Here is a 23,024-nt window from a genome sequence, read left to right as displayed (position 1 = left end):
ACAACTATGTAGCTAGCTAGCAAACACTGCACTAGTCAAATCGTTCCGTTGTAATGTATTAGTATCTACAGCGCTGCTAGTCGGTAACGGTTGGCTAGCTAGCAGTGGGTATGATGACTAGGTGTGTTGACTAAGTCTGGAGTCTGGACAAGGCGTTGCGTCGCGGCTGGCTAGCTAACCTCGATAATTACTCTAAACTACACAATTATCTTAGATACAAAGACAGCAAAGACAACTATGTAGCTAGCTAACTAACACTAACACTACACTAATCAAGTCGTTCCGTTGTAATGTAAGAGTTTCTACAGTGCTGCTAGTCGGTAGAAGTTGGCTAGTTGGCTAGCTAGCAGTGTTGACTAGCTAGCTAGCAGTGTTGACTACGTTAGGAGGACGAAAAATAGCTAGCCTCGATAATTACTCTAATTACTCTAAACTACACAATTATCTTTGATACAAAGACGGCTATGTAGCTAGCTAAGAAAAATTGCTCAGATCAAACAAACCAAACCGTTGTAATGTAATGAAGTGTAATATTACCTGTGGAGCGAAGCGAAGTGCGACTGCTCGCTCCCATCATTGAAAATAAGAATTTGTTCTTAACTTACTTGCCTAGTTAAATAAAGGTAAAAATTAAAATAAAACAATTCCAGGTGTGCTGTTGTGTCTTTTTCTCAGGAGTGGCTTCCGTCTGGCCACTCTCCCATAAAGCCCAGATTGGTGAAGTGCTGTAGAGATTGTTGTCATTCTGGCAGGTTATTCCATCTCAGCCAAGGTCACCTCCCTGGCCAAGGTCCTTCTTGCCCTGTTGCTCAGTTTAGTCGACAACCAGCTCTAGGCAGAGTCCGGGTAGTTCCACATTTCTTCATTTTCCCAATGATGGAGACCACTGTGGTCTTAAAAACTTTCAACACTCTAGAAATTGATTTACACCCTTCCCCAGATATATGCCGCATCACAATTCTATCTCGGAGATCCAAGAACAGTGCCTTGGACTTCATGGTATAGTTTCTGCTCTGACATGCAGTCAACTGTGGGACCTTATATAGACAGGTGTGTTCCTTCATAAATCATGTCCAAACAATTGAATTGGCCAGAGGTGGACTCCAATACAGTTGTCATGACATCTCAAGGATGATCAAAGGAAATTGGATGCACCTGATACTTATGTAAATTAGATATTTCTGTATTTCATTTTCAATAGATTTGCAAACATTTCTAAAAACATGTTTTGACTTTGTCATTATTGGGGTAATGTGGAATAAGTGAATGGGTATGAATACTTTCTGAAGGCACTTTATGTCTGCGTATGTTTGTCCATTGCTTATTGTGTTTTCTTGCACTGTTATAATATTCTTATAATCATTATAATCTTTGACCTACCTCGCTTCTCAGGTCAAGCTACGAAGAAAACATATGTGAGTTACAACAACCTCAGGATCTAATGGCCTCCCAGGGAATGCTCCGTGTCCTTACTCTGGGATGGTGACCATAACTGAGGAGCACAGGAAGAGAAGACTGGCAGGGGTAGGGGCAGTGGCAGTGGCAGGCTGCCTAGATATTACTATGGTCTCCAGGACTGTGAATGGTGTCAACCTTTATCATTTTTGTCTTCTGAAGAGGAAGATGAAGGGGGAAAGGAAAAATGGAGGGATGGAGATATTTGATATGAGCAGTGAATGATGAAGAGATAGCTAGCTGTAGGATCGTAACTGGGCCCTGATCCATGCTGTTCTGTTCTGATCTGTTCTAGAACCAGACTGTGGGTTCTTAGAACCTCTGTAGTGTGCTCCCTTATCTCTGAAACAGTCAGTGATGTGAACAACCTCTGTGATACAGGAGTCAGTCTAAGTAATCCCTGAGAAAAAAAAGAAGACTGGACAGTTTATTTAAATGTTTTTTTTGTTGTAATATCCATTAAAGCCATATTCTCTTGCAGTGCCCATGGTTTGTTTTTAAGTTAAGTGAGGTTTCTTCTGAGTTCCTTGTGCCTGATCTTTACATTTTTTCAACATAATGTTATGTTGAATTTCGACCTTGACTGAATCATCATGACTAGCAAGCTCTGCCACATGCGTTTAGTTTTTATGAAATCCACTCACATCAATCATTTTAACATGAATAACTATGTCAGCGTGAGGAGCAATGTATCTATATTTTTTGTAAATATCTGAGAGTATTTTCATGTTTGGATAACAACAACAAAATATCCAGTATATGTTTAATTGGCTTTGGATCGTAATTAAAAAGCAGCACAAACTGTTCACATTGCATGTGCGAATGTATGTCTGTTCTATTTGATGTAAAACAAAAAAAAGATAAATAAATTCTGAAATGACTATGATCTTAAGCATCATTCTGAAGTTTATTAATTTCTTTTAAAGAAATGACTTGATTCATAACAGAATATGGCTTTAATCTGTTATTAAAATGGACCCCTCTGCATCTGTCAGCATGTTGGTTTTATATAGTTTTGTATTTTATGCTTAATTATCAATGGTGTGGGAAGAAAACCTATCTGAACAATCATGCAAGTATGTTGTGAAGTTGTCTGTCCAATTATCAACATGTAATAAAATCATTTTGTTATCTTTTATACAATTAAACAAGGCGGAACCTAATCGTTATTTGTGTGCATGTGTGTGAGTGCTTGTGTGTGTGTTTGTGTCAATATTCCTATACTGGCGTGAGTGTGGCGTGAGGGGGCATGTGTGCATGCATATTTATGTGTGTGCGTGTGTGTGTGCTTGCATGCATTCACATGCATGTGTTTGTGTTTGCACGTGTGTCTAATAGAGAGATTAACAGCTGTGTTTGCACTGATGCATGGGTAAATACCATTAATCAGTGTTTTGTTTATGGCTTCATGTAAACTGATGACAATGTAATCTGCTCATTTTGTGTCTCACCCTGTGAATGCCACATTATCAGGCTCACTGAGCTACGCTGTCATGCAGAGGAGATGGGTTCCTGGGAGATAGATAAACTATGTCCACTAGCTGGCCCATTTCTTCCACTACCCCCTCTGTTTCTGTTTGTCTCTTTTTATGCCTCTCTCTCTCTCTCTTCATCTTCTCGCTCCCTCTTTCCACCCTCACTCTCTCTCACTCTCTTCCACCCTCACTTTCTCCCAACCTGACTCTCTTCCCTTTTCAGCCTCTCCCTCAGCCTCCTCTTTTCCCAACACCAATACTCTGTATGTTGAAAATGAAATATGGCAGAACAATTTGTCCACATACAAAAAAAAGCCTATTTTAAAGCTGCAAGCAGCGTTGCTGGGGTTCAGCTGTGTGTCCACTGTGCCACCATCAGGACAAATTGGACACATTGCCCTAGGATGAGCTACTTCTGTACTGTTTACCACGCTTGCCAGATATCAGAACTCAACATCAAACAGGTCATTCAATATTATGCTTTTGTGGTATTTTGGACCCTTTTCAATGGTGTTTACTATTTTAAACGTCTTGTTCTTCAGGACCGCTGGGCAAATTTGTCACCAAATGTGGTATATATATCATCTATGTACCCATGTCTTTAAACTCAACATTTTCCAGGACTCTAGCTCAAACAATATGGCTGCTATGATCCAATGAGCTTCCATTAATGGTTTTTCAATGCCACCATGTGGCATAACATAACCATACTTCACAGTTTAGCTAGACTCATATCCCTGAGCATGTGTGCCAAATTTCATCACTCTGAATCGAACAGATTAAGAGATATAAACATGTACCCGTTATAGCGGCGGCAGGGTAGCCTAGTGGTTAGAGCGTTGGGCGAGTAACCGCAAGGTTGCAAGTTCGAATCCCTGAGCTGACAAGGTACAAATCTGTTGTTCTGAACAAGGAAGTTAACCCACTGTTCCTAGGCCATCATTGAAAATAAGAATTTGTTCTTAACTGACTTGCCTAGTAAAATAAGTAGTGCCAATGTGTGGTCAATTTGACTGTGTTGAGTCTTAACAGTATTTGGAGCATGTGTACCAAGTTTTGTTACAATACAAATTTTCCATGACTGATTTATATGCATTTATATGCCCGACCATGCCCACATGAATGCTTATTGGTCAATAGCAGCCATGTTGTTTTAGGAACTAGTCTGGATGTTGCGTTGGGAGAACTTTGTCCATAGATGCCACATATTAGGTTTCGTACAGATCTGTCATTCGGTGCCAGAGGAGTAGCATTTTAAGTGTTTTTCACAAAATTCTAAACGGTGCTTGAGGCAAATTTGTTCGTTGTAAGGAGAGGGAACTACAAACCGAATGTTATGACACTAGGTCAAAGTTTGCATGCTAAATCGATTGTTATAGCGCCACCATGTGGCCTGTTGGCATGGTATTGCATGAGAGAGTGTGACCCTTTTCCATCATGCCAGGTTGCACCTTCCTAGGCCTTATCATCTCAAGATAATTAGTATTTTAATTTGGCCTATCGGAAGAAGAGGAATAACAATAGTTAACTAAATAAATACAAAAGGGTTTCAACAGCTTAGCTGCTGAACCCCTAATAAGGTAAACACAATTTACCTCTTGTATGTGCCTGTAAATGTACATTATTCTTTATTAACTACAATGCCTCACAATAGCTACATCCCCCTGAGAAACACGAAGTAAACCTGTTTGCTTACCATGTAAAGCCCCCTGGAGTCTATTACATAGACACATGACATGACGTATGACTGGGCATGCTGCTGCTGCTACTGCTGCAGTAATCTGCCTGTGTGTGTGTGTGTGTGTCAGAGGGAGAGGAGAAGAGAGGGAGAGAGGAGATCCATTCTCAGCACAGAGTTTCTGTTGTTTCCCATTAGCTGCGTCTGGCAACTCCCAGGTTCCTTTGAGACCAGATGGTCTTTACTTCTCAAATGTATAGTCTGTCATTCCTCTCGCGTGCAGCCAAGAAAAATCCCACTTATGCTCAATTAATACTAGCCTCTCCTCTTCCAGCTTGTCAGTGTCTGTGTGGAGGCAATCGGTAGGGGCTGGCCCACATTTGGATTTGTGGCCCTCTGGGGAAAAAACTACAACAAATCAAACAAACTCCAAGAGCATTAATGAAAGAACAAACAAAACAAAAAACTGCCATTTTATTGGATGTTTTGAACAATTATCTGCACCTCAAACAATACTCTTCAGTATCTCAATAACAAACGGCAGACTTGAAGAGGTGGCAGTAATATTCTTAAGAGGAATTGATCTTTGAAATTCAAGACAAGGTGCATTCTGGATATTCCTACCACTTCAGAAGAATGGAAATCAGGTTCACTTTTCGTTCTACACTAAAGACTCATAGAATTGTATTTGCTATGTGTTAAAGAGCCCGTTATGTAGATAGCCCACTTGAGTCTAGTGGGAGATTCAAGTAGGCTGAGATCAGAGAAAGAAAGGTAATCATGGTAGTCTGATAGCTATAAGCTAACACAAGGGGAAACTTTTAGCCAATAGGTTTTTTTTTGTAGCCAATTTAACTTTTAATTTTTGTAGACAGTTTTACTGGTTATATGTTTAGCCCAAATACTTTAAAATACTTTAAAAAGGCTATTTAAGCCTGTAGGTCGCAAGGTGTTTTCACCTTCTTATTGGACACCAAAGAAGTGTTCTAAAGAAGAATGGACACCCACAATTTCTGGTGTGTGACCTGGCTTAAAGCTTTCTGTTGTCTTGACTTTTACATTAGAATCCAATCTTCACTTGTGTCTGTTGTTTCTTTATACCACATCTAAGTTGCAGAACTCACAAACACAACCCAAGCTTTCCCCTCAGACTCTCCACACATCTCCGTTTATTCAAGCCTTCCTCATGTTGTCAGAACTCTGATGTGCTCTTTCACAGACAATTTACCAATGATGAGTCCAAATTAGCTCTGTTTCATGGCTCCTACTCTCTCCACTCTCCTATCTCTCCATAAATGTCCAATTATCCAACTCCAGCCATAGTGAAACCTTATCTGCTTCCCTCACTGGACGACTGGGCCAGATAGAGCAACTTCCTGTGGATTAAGCCACTCTTCTGTTCTCTCTTTATTTCTCGCTCTCTTTATCCCTTTGTCTTTCCCTCCATCTATCTTTATCTATCTAGCTATCAGCTAGGTGTAACATGTTATCTTTTTAATGGATGTCACTCTCTAGGTACTTACCATGCAGTAGCTACAGTAGCTAAATAGAATCACCCAGTTGCCCTTTTGCCCATTAATGCAATTCCACATATCAGTTACAGTAAATGGATGATAATGACAATGCTCAGGGAATAGGGATCTCTAATTGAGCAATACCAGAGAAAGTTCCCTCTTTTTCTCTCCAACTCTCTCTATTAATGGCTGTGGGGTCTTCTGGTGTCAGCCCACTTCCATACCCTGGTCCACCCATCGCTCCATTTCTGCTGACACTGTACAGAGAGTGTGTCATAACGTTATTGCATTTTTAACCAGGGGAACGGAGCAGGCATTATTCTCATTACATTACTGTCTCCTGGTATATATTTAGTTGTCTCTGTTTTACTCCCTTTGCTTCCGAGAGGAGTTTAGTGGGTGGAGAGAATATGTTTGAAATCTGTTGGTTTGACATTCATTAGAGATATGGGTTGTGACAGTCTGCAATTAACTCAGTCATCTCCTTTATCTTCACCCGGGCTTGGCTGCTTGGCTGTGGAGTCTATTCTGCTCTGTATGGACGAAAGGATGGGTTTCTCCATATCTCTCGCTCTCTCTCTTTACTTCTCTCTCCACTTCTCTCTACTTCCCTCTCCTTCCCTCACTCCATGACTGCTAATTTCATTCTCTCTAGCGTCTAGCTGCTAATGATAATTTGGAAATCACATATCTGACATTATGGCTATAATTGACTGATTGTGTTATTAAGATTGGCTGTGTGAGAAAGAAAACTCATTCTATTTGTAGCAGTAGCGCAGATGCAAACCGCTTTTCCCTCCACAAAAAAAAATAAATCCATTAATTGAGAAAATGACTGCCGCGTGTTGACATTATGATTTCTGTGAATATGCTGCATATTTGTTTTGCTGTCGGCTGAATAAAATCTGTTGTTCACATGGCCAGAGCCTGCACATGTACTGCAAAAAGTCATGCATTTTTAAAAGCAAATCATAACACAGGTCCATGGCAAAGCAACAGCCAACAGCGTTTATGTGAAGGCAGATACATCTGTGGCCTAAACAAGAGGTGACAGAGATAAGTACACGCTGGCTGTGAAATATGATTAGAGCTAAGCCCTTGATTTCAAGGAGCATGGCAAAAACAATGCATTTCCACAACCCACACAAGTCACCACTTTTCAAGGGGAAATGAATAAAAGGTTAGATAGAACTAGAAAACAACTGGAGAAATAAGAGGAATGTACACTCTTAGATAAAAAGGTTCCAAAATTGTTCTTCGGCTGTCCCCAGAGGAGAACCGTTTTTGGTTCCAGGTAGAACCGTTTTTTTGGTTTCAGTTAGAACCCTTTTGGGTTCCATATAGAACCCTCTGTGGAAGGGGTTCTTTATGCAACCCAAAATGGTTCTACCCGGAACCAAAAAAACGTTATTCAAAGGGTTCTCCTACAGGGACAGGTGAAGAACAATTTTAGGTTCTAGATGGCACCTTTTATTCTAAAAGTGTAAAGCAGAGGAAGAAAGGAAGTAGTCTATGTTTACAATTAGACAATAAAGCATCTTTTGAATTTAAAAAAAGTATGTCCAGTCCAGTGAAAATCACCAGTCTAGTGTTTTGTTTGCAGGGAACGGTTTTATATACTGTAATACATCTCGCTCTTGGACACTGCGGCCAAATCTTGACTTGAATTATGTGCACATAACTCCGAATTTTACACAAACCTATTGATCATTTTGCATGTTTCATGTGAAAGTTTGAATTAAGTGCTCGTATAATACCAGTCTGAATTTGGCCATGAAATGTACTGTAATGTCAAATTGAAATTCAGTGTGACACATTTTTCAGTTGTCTCTGAAGTATAGATCACTCTAGATTTGATTAAACTCTTCACAAAGGCCACATTAATTATGTATCATCACAATGGAGATAATGGACCAGAGTACCAATTGAAGATGACTTCACAAAAACTCCTCATGACATGATCTCAAATATTAAATTATTGGAATGGAGCAGTCTTCCACATCGTCTGTGAAGAACGATAGTGAGTAGAATTTTCATTTATCTTCTCTATACTGCATATGATACAATCTACGTACAGTATTTCTAATCTAGTAACTTTTTATCTCCTCATGTAGTGTGTGTGCGTGTGTGTGTGTCTGTGTGTCTGTCCTTCCCTTTGATCCATCCATCCTATGATCCAGCTTCTAGAGTCCTGTTCCCCAGGGTTGCGGTCCCCTGAGTGGCCCCACACAGAGAACAGAAGGGGCCTGGCGAAGTCCAATTTCCACACTCACTGACCCAAACATACTCATCTGGCCCTCAGGGCCCCGGGAAACAGAGGACACACACCAAAGCACTCGGCAAACATGGAACAGGAGGGTGGACCATCACACAGTACTGTGTTGAGTACTGTGTTATATAAATATATATATTATTGTCACATACACCGGATAGGTGCAGTGATATGTCTTGTTTTACAGGGTCATGGTAGTACAGCACCCCTGGAGCAAGTTAAGGTTCAGTGCCTTGCTCAAGGGCACATCCACACATTTTTCATCTTGTCGGCTCAGGTATTATATACTTTAGCTTCCTTCCACGCTTGTGACACACTCCTTTATGCTTTGGTTAAAGATATAGTAAATAGGGGTGGCAATTCAGTCTGTTATGATTCTCAATAGTTTCCCATCATGGTTGTCTATACCTGGTGGCTTATCATTATTGATGGATAACAATATTTTTTCCATCTCTCCCACATGAACTTGACCAAATTCAAATCAGCAATCCTTCTCTTTCATTGTTAATTTTTTTACTAAAAAAGGATGGTTCGCTGTTCAATGTTGTCATTTCACTTCTCAGCTTTTCCACTTAATTAGTGAAATAGTCATTGAAATAATGGGCAATATAATGGGCAATATCTAAAGGTTTTGTTCTGCCAATGATATAATTTAAGGTACTCCAAAGTCTTTTCCCATTGTGTTGTATGTCATTTATCTTGGTTTAGTAATGTAATTTCTTCTTCTCTTTATTAAGTCACACCTTTTCTCAATGTACAGTATGTCAACCAATCAGCTGAGCAGCCTGACTTGTTAGCCACCTCTTTTGCATAATTTCTTTGAACCATACCATTTTTCAATTCATCATCAATCCAGAGGCCTCTAACAGTTCCCAAGTTAATTTCTTAACAGGTGCATGATTGTCAATAATTTGCATTAATCATTTTACAAATACTTCCAGTGCTGCATCTGGATACCCTTTCTCATACACATACAGTAAACATACAGTAAATGTTTTACATCTTTAACAAAAGAGTCCTGAGAAAATATATTGAATGATCTCTTATAAATTACTTTAGGCCCAACCATTGGCACTTTGGCTTTCCTTGTTATTGCCACAATGTTATGGTCACTACAGCCAATGGGAACTGCTATGTTTTTGGAGAAATGCAGCATTAGTGAAGATATGATCTATATAAGTGGATGACACAGATCCAACACTATTGGTATGCCCTCTAGTTGGTTGAGTCCTCGGTCATAGTACAGGCACTAGTCACAGCTAGAAGCTTCTTCTTGATAGAACAGCTAGTTGCTTACCAGTCAATGTTCAGGTCACCCAGAAAATAGACCTCCCTGAAAACATCACACACTATTAAACATTTCACACACATTATCTAGATACTGACTGTTAGCACTTGGTGTTATATAGAAACTAATGTTGAGTAACATTTTGGGAAGAAAATTTGGAGGATTTTGTTTTGAGATGCACAGGACAACCCTAATACAATATGTGTATATTGGGGAGATAAATGTGGTTTAATATCTAAAAAGAACAAAGAGTGTAAACACGTTGCAATAGTGATGATCTGTTGAACATCCTTTCTAAAGGTTGAAGATGGTTTAACAGCTGGTGCTGACATGACCTTAGTGCCGACTCATTATTATTGCAGTGTTCTCCTCCCCCTGTTCTAATCCCAGGCAAATTCCCCAATAACCTTTCACATGACAGTTTGTACTATTGCTTCAAACTCGTGCCGTGGCCTCCAATAAGGTATTGTCTAGTTCAGAATGTGGCTCACGCCTTATAAACCAGGGGGAGTAGTCAGTACAACTAAGACTATGTCATGTTTTCTTCCCATCCGAGCCCACTTCCAAGACAATTCACAACGTTCATATGAATGGGAGCTTTACTGTTCTTCTATGAGTGACAAAACATTATTCTCTCCACTCTGGAATGGATCCAATTTACGAGATAAGAATGGAAAATGCAATTAGCCTAAACTTTCGAAATATGTAAGGGAATTACAGAGGAAGTCTCACAGTTGTTCCAATTTATCACATTTTTCTGATTATAATTGTCACTCCGGAGATGACTTTACACGTGTTATTGTGTGGTGAATTAAAGGGGAATCCTTTCATTACTTATAGGCTATTAACAAATGGCTCATTTCAGGAACAAGTGTGAGTTTGAGTTGAATGTGACAACAGTGATATACTGCTGAGAAGATGTGGTTGTGCAGCATGGCCCTCTGGGTAACACTTTTCTGTTGCTTTTGGATGAAATTAAGAGTAGAAATGTTTAATGTGACAACCACATCATTTTGAGTGACATAGCCATCCTCAGAATAATTATCATCTGCATTATTACCGTATTAACACCTATAATAAATAGTGTAAATCAATCCCAGTTCCTACTGTTGCTATCCATTTTCAATGTGACTTCATGTTATGATATTTCTGAAGTACTGTATTTTATGTCTGACTCATACAAATGATTATTTTGTGTTTTGTTTGCAGGTTAGAGTTTTTTGTCTTGAATCTTGTTCTGGAGGCAGCTCTACAGAGTGGTCACTAGCTGGCACAGCCACTAAGTCATAAAATCTGATTTAAAACGTAATCCTAACCTTAACCCTAACCTTAAACACACTGCTAACCCTCATGCCTAACCCTTACCTTAAAGTAAGACTAAAAAGCACATTTTTGTTATCATTAATTTTTACAATGTAGACAATTTTGACTTTGCAGCAATATAGACAATTTTTAAATGGCCATGCTCTGCCTCCAGGACAAGACTCATGATAACAAACGTCAACCTGCGTTTTGTGTAGTGTTGCTCTGGTTTGGAACCCACTCTCTTACAAAGGTGTGTTACTGCCATCTTCTGGTTTGTGTTTATCCCAGTGATAATGCATGGGGTGTGGAAAGGGTTTATCCAATATTGAACTTTTTCACTAGATGGCACTATGTTCACCATCAATAGATAATAATGTAATAGATAATAATGTAATCCATATTGGTGGCAACGAATTGTCTCTGGTTATTTAAAAAATAAATGTTTTCACCTTTATTTAACCAGGTAGGCTAGTTGAGAACAAGTTCCCATTTACAACTGCGACCTGGCCAAGATAAAGCAAAGCAGTGCGACACAAACAACAACACAGAGTTACACATGGAATAAACAAGCGTACAGTCAATAACACAATAGAAAAAAAGAAAGTCTATATACAGTGTGTGCAAATGGCGTGAGGAGGTAAGGCAATAAATAGGCCATAGTAGCAAGTAATTACAATTTAGCAAATTAACACTGGAGTGATAGATGTGCAGATGATGATGTGCAAGTAGAAATACTGGTGTGCAAAAGAGCAAAAAAGTAAATAAAAACCTTATGTCCTGATTCTCCACCCTTTTCCAGAACTGTGTACATAGATTTAAATCATAGGATTGGTGCAAACTTTGGCTGGAGGTACAAACCCATGTGATAAAGTGTGGAGAGAAGTGGAGAATCGGTATGCAGCTAATGGTCCCGTGAAAAGAGTGTCTAGTGAATTTCAACCTGGCACCCCAGGGACCCCCATAACACGTTACCAAAAAAATGTATGATGTCTGATCTTATCATCAGATGAAGGATAATGGCAAGAAGTAATCAACATTCTAAAATTAATAGATTTGGTTGATATTTTTTCATTATTTTGACCTCCCCACATTATACATGGAAGAGGATGCGTTAACTCTAACATAGCCTATTAGCTAGAAATGTAATGCCAAACACATTTTTGCCAAGGGGGCGATTCCGACCCAAGGTAAGAGTGTGTAAATGGAACATAATTCTCTTTTATGCCTTTTCTCTCTACGGTAGCCTGACCTTGAATTTAAGCATCAGAATACCATGCTCTTCACCCGCTATTCGTTGGGGATGGAGATCAAAGAAATGAAGGTCTGGCGGAGGTGCGTCTACAGATAAGACATATACTGACTTTGACTTAATTCCCTCATAATTCCACCATCTTTACATGAAACGATGAGTAAGGTTCTTGATTTGTGATTTATAGAATGTTTTAATTATTTGGCCAGATTTTTTACTGTATTATATACATTTTGTATTGTGTTAAATATTAGCCACTATTCGTAGCCACCATCAGTTGTATCCACATACATTTAAAACTGTCACTGGCTTTCGTGTTAGTTTGACTGCAAAGCCCGTTACGCACTTGTATAAAGTAAGTCTGAATACCAACTACTTAGAAGTGTGTAGTCTGAATCAGGCCCTAAGAGCAGCTGTTTAGTTGGTTAAACAAAGGTTAGCCATGTGTTGTCAAAAATGTATGTTCAAGTCAAGAAAGCTTACCAGCGGGGCCTCCTGAGTGGCGCAGTGGGCTTCACTAGAGACCTGAGTTAGATCCCACGCTGTGTCACAGCTGGCCGTGACCAAGCGACCCATGAGGCGACCCACAATTGGCCCAGTGTCATCCGGATTAGGGGAGGGTTTGGCTGGCTGGGATTTCCTTGTCCCATCGTGATCTAGCAACTCCTTGTGGCGGGCTGGGCGCCTTCAAGCTGACGCTGGTTGCCAGCTGGACGGTGTTTACTCGGACACATTGGTGCTGCCGGCTTCCGAGTTAAGCAAGTAGTGTGTCAAGAAGCAGTGTGGCTTGGCAGGGTCGTGTTGGAGGACGCATGGCTCTTAACTTCGTAGGGGATTTGCAGCGATGGGACAAGACTGTAACTACCAATTGGATATCACAAAAAAGGGGTAAAAGTACAACAAAAAAAGAAAGCTTACCAGCAGCCAGCTGCACTGGTAGCCTATTCGCAGGTGCTTTTTCATAGCCATATACTCCAATGAGTGTAATTAGCTACAATGAGTGTAATTAGCTCAATATTAGGAGTTGAGAAATGAAATTGACGTCGTTAGAAAGAAAATATATGTGATCCTGGTGCCACAAAATAATCAAAAAGTCTGACTGCACAGAGATGCTTGGGAAAATGGTCACAACTGAGGTCCAACGTATGTTTCAGGGTAGGGGGGTGTATCTGAGCTCCATCAGCTAGGACTTGACAATGGTTAATCAAATCTCCCCCTTCTTGCTCAATTTTGCATGCCTTCTCAAACAGCTACAACTGTATACTGTATGCATTCACACATCAAGTCTTCTCTTGAGTTGGGCTCGGGGATGGAACAACTGTTGAATATCTGAGCTTGTGGTTGTTTGTGAGGGAAGGGTGGTGTGTGTGTGTGTGTCCCACATCTGTTGCAATGGTGTAATGATGTTAGGGACAAAACAGGATGAATCACAATAATTGTTTGCCAAAAGAAATTGTAATGCCAATCCTGGTAACAGGTGACAATCCTTCCTATGAACTGCCTACATTATTACGCATATCATTTGTTAATTGTGGAAATAAATAACATATGCAAGATTTTTTTATATATATACAGTACCAGTCAAAAGTTTCGACACATCTACTCATTCAAGGGTTTTTCTTTATGTTTACTATTTTCTACATTGTAGAATAATAGTGAAGACATCAAAACTATGAAATAGCACATATGGAATCATGTAGTAACCATAAAAGTGTTAAACAAATCTAAATATATTTTTTATTGGAGAGTCTTCAAAGTAGCCACCCTTTGCATTGATGACAGCTTTGCATAATCTTGGCATTCTTTTTACATACACTGCTCAAAAAAATAAAGGGAACACTTAAACAACACAATGTAACTCCAAGTCAATCACACTTCTGTGAAATCAAACTGTCCACTTAGGAAGCACCACTGATTGACAATACATTTCACATGCTGTTGTGCAAATGGAATAGACAACAGGTGGAAATTATAGGCAATTAGCAAGACACCCCCAATAAAGGAGTGGTTCTGCAGGTGGTGACCACAGACCACTTCTCAGTTCCTATGCTTCCTGGGTGATGTTTTGGTCACTTTTGAATGCTGGCGGTGCTTTCACTCTAGTGGTAGCATGAGATGGTGTCTACAACCCACACAAGTGGCTCAGGTAGTGCAGCTCATCCAGGATGGCACATCAATGCGAGCTGTGGCAAGAAGGTTTGCTGTGTCTGTCAGCGTAGTGTCCAGAGCATGGAGGCGCTATCAGGAGACAGGCCAGTACATCAGGAGATGTGGAGGAGGCCGTAGGAGGGCAACAACCCAGCAGCAGGACCGCTACCTCCGCCTTTGTGCAAGGAGGAGCAGGATGAGCACTGCCAGAGCCCTGCAAAATGACCTCCAGCAGGCCACAAATGTGCATGTGTCTGCTCAAACGGTCAGAAACAGACTCCATGAGGGTGGTATGAGGGCCCGACGTCCACAGGTGGGGGTTGTGCTTACAGCCCAACACCGTGCAGGACGTTTGGCATTTGCCAGAGAACACCAAGATTGGCAAATTCGCCACTGGCGCCCTGTGCTCTTCACAGATGAAAGCAGGTTCACACTGAGCACATGTGGCAGACGTGACAGAGTCTGGAGACGCCGTGGAGAACGTTCTGCTGCCTGCAACATCCTCCAGCATGACCGGTTTGGCGGTGGGTCAGTCATGGTGTGGGGTGGCATTTCTTTGGGGGGCCGCACAGCCCTCCATGTGCTCGCCAGAGGTAGCCTGACTGCCATTAGGTACTGAGATGAGATCCTCAGACCCCTTGTGAGACCATATGCTGGTGCGGTTGGCCCTGGGTTCCTCCTAATGCAAGACCATGCTAGACCTCATGTGGCTGGAGTGTGTCAGCAGTTCCTGCAAGAGGAAGGCATTGATGCTATGGACTGGCCCGCCCATTCCCCAGACCTGAATCCAATTGAGCACATCTGGGACATCATGTCTCGCTCCATCCACCAACGCCACGTTGCACCACAGACTGTCCAGGAGTTGGCGGATGCTTTAGTCCAGGTCTGGGAGGAGATCCCTCAGGAGACCATCCACCACCTCATCAGGAGCATGCCCAGGCGTTGTAGGGAGTTCATACAGGCACGTGGAGGCCACACACACTACTGAGCCTCATTTTGACTTGTTTTAAGGACGTTACATCAAAGTTGGATCAGCCTGTAGTGTGGTTTTCCACTTTAATTTTTAGTGTGACTCCAAATCCAGACCTCCATGGGTTGATAAATTGGATTTCCATTGATTATTTTTGTGTGATTTTGTTGTCAGCACATTCAACTATGTAAAGAAAAAAGTATTTAATAAGATTATTTCATTCATTCAGATCTAGGATGTGTTATTTTAGTGTTCCCTTTATTTTTTTGAGCAGTGTATTTACCTATGGCCTTGCCTACACCAAGTGACTTGTTTTTTTAATTATATGAGCAAAAAATATTAAATTTTATTTGCAACGGCAAGCCAGACAAAATTAAACAGGCCTATTTACATAATTAATATGAATTCTGAAGGCAGAAATGATTCAATATTAAAGCATTAGACCTCTCACTAAAGGCTTCAGTCATACAAAAGTTATACTTAAATCTGAACTGATTCTCTAGCAGATTAGTAACAATGTCTCACCCCATGTTCAAGAATTACACGCTCCCTCAAAACTGTAAAAACTGCACATTTTAGAGTGGACTTTTATTGTCCCCAGCACAAGGTGCACCTGTGTAATGATCATGCTGTTTAATCAGCTTCTTGATATGCCACACCTGCCAGGTGAATGGATTATCTTGGCAAAGGAGAGACGCTCGCTAATAGGGATGCAAACACATTTTGCACAACATTTGAGAGAAATATGTTTTTTGTCATTATGGAACATTTCTGGATTTTTTATTTCAGCTCATGAAACATGGGACCAACACTTTACATGTTGCGTTTTTATTTTTGTTCAGTGTTTATGGAAATGTCTGCTCTAATCAAAATTACAACTAATTGCAGCATTACTGCAACAATGGAAGAGGCAAGTGGAAGTGGGGGAAAGTCTGTCGGCCCTGCATTAAAGACCAAAATTGGGTAAAAGAATTGTGATCAATAAAAAAAGTATACAGTTTCTAAGGACCAAAAGATTGACAGCTGTGCGATATAGACTGCAAAATAGTTGGGAAGAGATTTTAGAACTCATGAACAAAATGCTGGATTCAAAACTTCGTTTTTCAATTTAAAGTATTATTATTACAAAATTATTACAAAGTTCTTGCAAACAATAGAATGTTATACAGTCAGGTCCATGAATATTTGTCTACCACAGCATATTGGAGTTGAAATTAAATAATGCATATGAGCTGAAAGTGCAGACTTTCCACTTTAATTTGAGAGTATTTACATCCAATTTCAGTGAACGATGTAGGAATTACAGCACTTTTTATTTGTGGTCCCCCCTTTTTAAGGGACCAAAAGTAATTGGACTGTTCAGCTGTTCCATGGCCAGTTGTGTGTTATTCTGTCATTAGTTAATTTACAAGTAAAGAGATAAAAGGTCTAGAGTTGTTTTTTTTTATCTGTTGCTGTTAACCCTCAATATGAAGTCCAAAGAGCTGCCAGTGAAGCAAGCCATCATTAGGCTGAAAAATCTTAACAAACCCATCAGAGAGATAGCAAAAACATTAGGTGTGGCCAAATCAACTATTTGGTACATTCTTAAACAGAAATAGCGCACTTGTGAGCTCAGGAATATGAAAAGGCCCGGAGGACCACGGAAAACAACTGGTGGATGAAAGAATAATTATTTCCCTGGTGAAGAAAAAAACCCTTCACAACAGTTGGCCAAATCAAGAACACCCTCCAAGAGGTAGGCGTATATAGTTGAAATCGGAAGTTTACATACACCTTAGCCAAATACATTTAAATTCAGTTTTTCACAATTCCTGACCTCTAATCCTAGTAACAATTCCCTGTCTTAGGTCAGTTAGGATCACCACTTTATTTTAAGAATTGAAATGTCAGAATAATAGAATGATTTATTTCAGCTTTTATTTATTTCATCACATTCCCAGTGGGTCAGAAGTTTACATACACTCAATTAGTACTTGGAAGCATTGCCTTTAAAATGTTTAACTTGGGTCAAACGTTTTGGGTAGCCTTCCACAAGCTTCCCACAATAAGGGGTGAATTTTGGCCCATTCCTCCTGACAGAGCTGGTGTAATTGAATCAGGTTTGTAGGCCTCCTTGCTCGAACACGCTTTTTCAGTTCTGCCCACAAATGTTCTATAGAATTGAGGTCAGGGCTTTGTGATGGCCACTCCAATACCTTGACTTTGTTGTCCTTAAGCCATTTTGCCACAACTTTGGAAGTATGCTTGGGGTCATTGTCCATTTGGAAGACCCATTTGCGACTAAGCTTTAACTTCCTGACTGATGTCTTGAGATATTACTTCAATATATGAACATACATTTCCATCCTCATGATGCCATCTATTTTGTGAAGTGCACCAGTCCCTCCTGCAATAAAGCAGCCCCACAACATGATGCTGCCACCGCCGTGCTTCATGGTTGGGATGGTGTTCTTCGGCTTGCAAGCCTCCCCCTTCTTCCTCCAAATGTAATGATGGCCAAACAGTTATATTTTTGTTTCATCAGACCAGAGGACATTTCTCCACAAAGTACGATCTTTGTCCCCTTGTGCAGTTGCAAACTGTAGTCTGTTTTTTTATGGTGGTTTTGGAGCAGTGGCTTCTTCCTTGCTGAGCGGCCTTCAGGTTATGTCGATATAGGACTCATTTTACTGTGGATATAGGTACTTTTGTACCTGTTTCCTCTAGCATCTTCACAAGGTCCTTTGCTCTGTTCTGGGATTGATTTGCACTTTTCGCACCAAAGTACGTTCATCTCTAGGAGACAGAACGCGTCTCCTTCCTGAGCGGTATGACGGCTGCGTGGCCCATGGTGTTTATACTTGCATACTATTGTTTGTACAGATGAACGTGATACCTTCAGGCGTTTGGAAATTGCTCCCAAGGATGAATCAGACTTGTGGAGGTCTAAAATCTTTTTTCTGAGGTCTTGGCTGATTTCTTTGGATTTTCGCATGATGTCAAGTAAAGAGGAACTGAGTTTGAAGGTAGGCCTTGAAATACATCCACAGGTACACCTCGGATTGACTCAAATGATGTCAATTAGCCTATCAGAATCTTCTAAAGCCATGGCACCATTTTCTGGAATTTTCCAAGCTGTTTAAAGGCACAGTCAACTTAGTGTATGCAAACTTCTGACCCACTGGAATTGTGATACAGTGAATTATTAGTGAAATAATCTGTCTGTAAACAATTGTTGGAGAAATGACTTGTGTCATGCACAAAGTAGATGTCCTAACTGACTTGCCAAAACTATAGTTTGTTAATAAGACATTTGTGGAGTGGTTGAAAAACGAGTTTTAATGACTCCAACTTAAGTGTATGTAAACTTCCGACTTCAACTGTATGTGTCAAAGTCAACAATCAAGAGAAGACTTCACCAGAGTAAATACAGAGGGTTTACCACAAGATATAAACCCTTGGAAAGCCTCAAAAACAGGAAGACCAGATTAGAGTTAACCAAAAAAACATTTTAAAAAGCCTGTACTGTTCTGGAACAACATCCTATGGACAGATGTGACAAAGATCAACTTGTACCAGAGTGATGGGAAGAGAAGAGTATGGAGAAAGGAAGGAACTGCTCATGATCCGAAGCATACCACCTCATCTGTGAAGCATGGTGGAGATAGTGTTATGGCGTGGGCATGTATGGCTGCCAATGGAACTGGTTCCCTTGTATTTATTGATGATGTGACTGCTGACAAAAGCACCAGGATGAATTATGAAGTGTTTAGGGCTATATTATCTGCTCAGATTCAGCCAAATACTTCGAAACTCAATGGACGGTGTTTCACAGTGAAGATGGACAATGCCCCGAAGCATACTGCGAAAGCAAACCAATACTATTTTAAGTCAAAGAAGTGGAATGTTCTGCAATTGCCAAGTCAATCACCTGATTCCAATTGAGCATACATTTCACTTGCTGAAGGCAAAACTGAAGGCAAACACCCCAAGAACAGCAGGAACTGAAGACAGCTGCAGAGAAAGGCCTGGCAGAGCATCACCAGGGAAGAAACGCAGGATCTGGTGATGTCTATGGGTCCTAGACTTCAGGCAGCCACCATGAAATGTTTTGAAAGGCTGGTAATGGCTCACATTAACACCATTATCCCAGAAATCCTAGACCCACCCCAATTTCCATACCACACCAACAGATTCACAGATGATGCAATCTATATTGCACTCCACATTGCCCTTTCACACCTGGACAAAAGGAACACCTATGTGAGAATGCTATTCATTGACTACAGCTCAGTGTTCAACACCATAGTGCCCTCAAAGCTCATCACTAAGCTAAGGACCCTGGGACTAAACACCTCCCTCTGCAACTGGATCCTGGACTTCCTGACGGGCCGCCCCCAGTTGGTGAGGGTAGGTATCAACACATCCTCCACGCTTATCCTCAACACAGGGTCCCCTCAAGGATGTGTGCTCAGTCCCCTTCTGTACTTCCTGTTCACTCATGACTGCGCAGCCAGGCACGACTCCAACACCCTCATTAAGTTTGCTGATGACACAACAGTGGTAGGCCTGATCACCTACAACAATGAGACAGCGTATAGGGAGGAGGTCAGAGACCTGACCGTGTGGTGCAAGGACAACAACCTCTCCCTCAACGTGATCAAGACAAAGGAGATGTTTGTGGACTACAATAAAAGGAGGACCGAGCACGCCCCCATTCTCATCGACGGGGCTGTAGTGGAGCAGGTTGAAGGAAGGAAGGTTCCTTGGCATCCACATCACCAGCAAACTAACATGGTCCAAGCACACCAAGACAGTTGTGAAGAGGGCACCACAAAACCTATTCCCCCTCAGGAGACTGAAACGATTTGGCATGGGTCCTCAGATCCTCAAAAGGTTTTACAGCTGCACCATCGAGAGCATCCTGACGGATTGCATCACTGCCTGGTATGGCAACTGCTCTGCCTTCGACCGCAAGGCACTATAGAGGGTAGTGCGTACGGCCCAGTACATCACCGAGGCCAAACTTCATGCCATCTGGGACCTCTATACCAGGCAGTGTCAGAGGAAGGCCCTAAAAATTGTCAAACACTCTAGCAACCCAAGTAATAGACTGTTCTCTCTGCTACCGCACAGCAAGCGGTACCGGAAGGCCAAGTCTAGGTCCAAGAGGCTTCTAAACAGCTTCTACCCCCAAGCCATAAGACTCTGAACAGCTAATCAAATGGCTACCCAAACTATTTGCATTGCCCCCCCCCCCCCACCCCCACCCTCTTCTACGCTGCTGCTACTGTCTGTTATTATCTATGCATAGTCACTTTAATAACTCTACCTACATGTACATATTACCTTAATTACCTCGACACCGGTGCCCCCACACATTGACTTTGTACCGGTACCCCCTGTATATAGCCCCACTTTTGTTAATTACTGCTACTCTTTAATTATTTGTTATTCTTATCTCCTACTTTTTTTGTAGGTATTTTCTTAAAACTGCATTGTTGGTTAAGGGCTTGTAAGTAAGCATTTCACTGTAAGGTCTAGACCTGTTGTATTCAGCGCATGTGACAAATAACATTTGATTTGATTTGTCCAAATAATTATGGACCTGACTGTATATATATATGGGGTATACAACCATCCCAGCTCTGCAGATTTTTCTGAGCAGAGACAGAATCATTAGTTTTGGCGCTGTCCATATGTAGCTTGTTTTTAGTCGCAGGATCAGGAATTGCTGAAGATTTGCAACATTTAACTGGAGCTAAGTCTGCAAATAGCACTGCTGGATGACTTAAAATGTCATAGTCAATCAATCAATACTCTTAGCAAAAATCACTTTTTCATTTATTTTCGGACCCCTTGCAGTACCCCCGGTTGAATATCCCTGATTCAATCCAATCTCTGATTTTAAACAAATTCATTCATTTCGAAGACAGTGGAGTATGGGGAGTACAGTTGGTCAATTGTCAAATGTAATCTCTTCTTCATCTTCTCTTTCTCCAACTCTGTCTTTTTGTTTTCCCTTGACCTGAAGGTTATCAGTTCTCTAGATGAATGGGCTAATAAATCTGTGCCATAAAAATGAATCATAAGCAGAAATCCGCAGGGGGGATATTCAGTACTGTGCGATGTTCAGAACTCAACAGAAGACGTCTAATGACCATAACTGACAAGATTCTCCATTATGTGGAAGAGAGAGGAGTGTACACTCAATACATCACACTTTTATATGCAATATCCTAAACATCATGAAGTATTGCATATCAAAGACATTGAAGAACATACTGTATGAAATAATTTGTAAGCAAAAACAAAAACAAATCCAATGCACCCAAATGATGTATATAAATCCTGTATTGCTCATGCTATGTATTGGCCAGTGAGAGGCTTTGAAGTGGGGCGCCACAGGTCAACCATATTAGCACTCCCCATAAGGAGCAGTCCTCCATAGGAATGAATGGAATTCTACAGTATTTCATGTTTCATGGACAAAATGAAATGTATTTCATTTTTGTTGTTGTAGGATTTCAAAAACGTATACTTAAATCTTGTATTTTTATGTTTAGATCACACAATATAATTGAAATGTATGCACTAAGGTGTCTGTAATTGAATAAATGTGTCAAAAACAAATGTAAATATGATATGGCTTCCCCCAAAAACTGTACAATGGTGGAGGAGTACCAAGATGGAGGGACAGTGGCTTCAACACAGCGCCCCCAGTCAGACATCGAATATATATATATATATACACACACACACACTGTACTATACCCCAATCCAGCCATCTTTTTTACACAGTAAGTAAGAATCCCTGCATCAGAAAGGCAGAATGAAAAATTGATATACACTGGGTCACAGAGGAGTCAGCGCACCACATCACCAAGTAGAGTGCTACTTTTAGTGGGAATGCACTGATACAGCCATCTCTGACATCAGAAGGGCAAAGGTCAACAACAACCCATGGAGCTAGCTCAAATTATATAGAATCTGTCCCAAATGACACCCCATTCAAAAGTACTGCACTTAACTGAGACAAAGACACATAGCACCACGCAGATACTGCGTTACCAGCAATGTTAATTAGGAGATCAGCTATAATAGCTTCAACAACCACTGGATTGCTTGCATATGAAGCTGGGTCATTAGTGTCTTTTTAGAATAATTTGACAGTTTGTGTCAATTGGAGAGAGAGAGCGCGTTATTACAGTGGAATAATTGCAGCCTCTCTCAGGGAGAGGTTGCCCTGGAAGCATCATGTGGCTAATGAGCATTTGTTATGATTCCAGAGAAACAGCCGAACACTTGAAGGGAGAGATTTAATTTGACAGCCAATTTCACCCTGAAAAAAACAAATATCTTATTTAGTGTGTTGTATTATACCTGATAGTACTAACAAACAACCTATTTAAAGCTATTCTCATATAGAAGATATATCACTGGATGTGTGTTTTGTTGAAACTCATTGCTCAAGGGCTTGTACACTCATAAAATGTATGCATGTCCTGTGTGTAATGTAGTGTTATAATGGCTTCTGTCCCAAAGCTATGTAGCTAGCTGAGAAAATACACTTTTTAGACAAAATTGTATTTTTGTTCAACTCATGTAATGTAACCCAACACGCAAACCTCATTAGTGGACCTTCAGGGTTAGGGCTGATTGCATATCCCCATTCACTTCAATCTGAA

At 40.7% G+C, this 23,024-nt stretch overlaps 1 protein-coding gene across 1 annotated transcript in view; it reads left to right on the top strand.

The window, feature by feature from the left end:
- Positions 1-2,606, top strand: part of LOC115168490 (metabotropic glutamate receptor 7) — a 140,765-nt gene extending 138,159 nt beyond the window's left edge. Inside the window, exon 10 of the mRNA XM_029723829.1 lies at positions 1,393-2,606. Within this exon, the coding sequence (XP_029579689.1) occupies positions 1,393-1,442 (50 nt within the window). The 3' untranslated portion in view covers positions 1,443-2,606. The remainder of the gene's footprint in view (positions 1-1,392) is intronic.
- Positions 2,607-23,024: the final 20,418 nt, after the last annotated feature.

This window comes from Salmo trutta, chromosome 30 (assembly GCF_901001165.1).
Source record: "Salmo trutta chromosome 30, fSalTru1.1, whole genome shotgun sequence".
Taxonomy (NCBI): domain Eukaryota; kingdom Metazoa; phylum Chordata; class Actinopteri; order Salmoniformes; family Salmonidae; genus Salmo; species Salmo trutta.
This window is presented reverse-complemented; position numbering and strand designations above follow the sequence as displayed.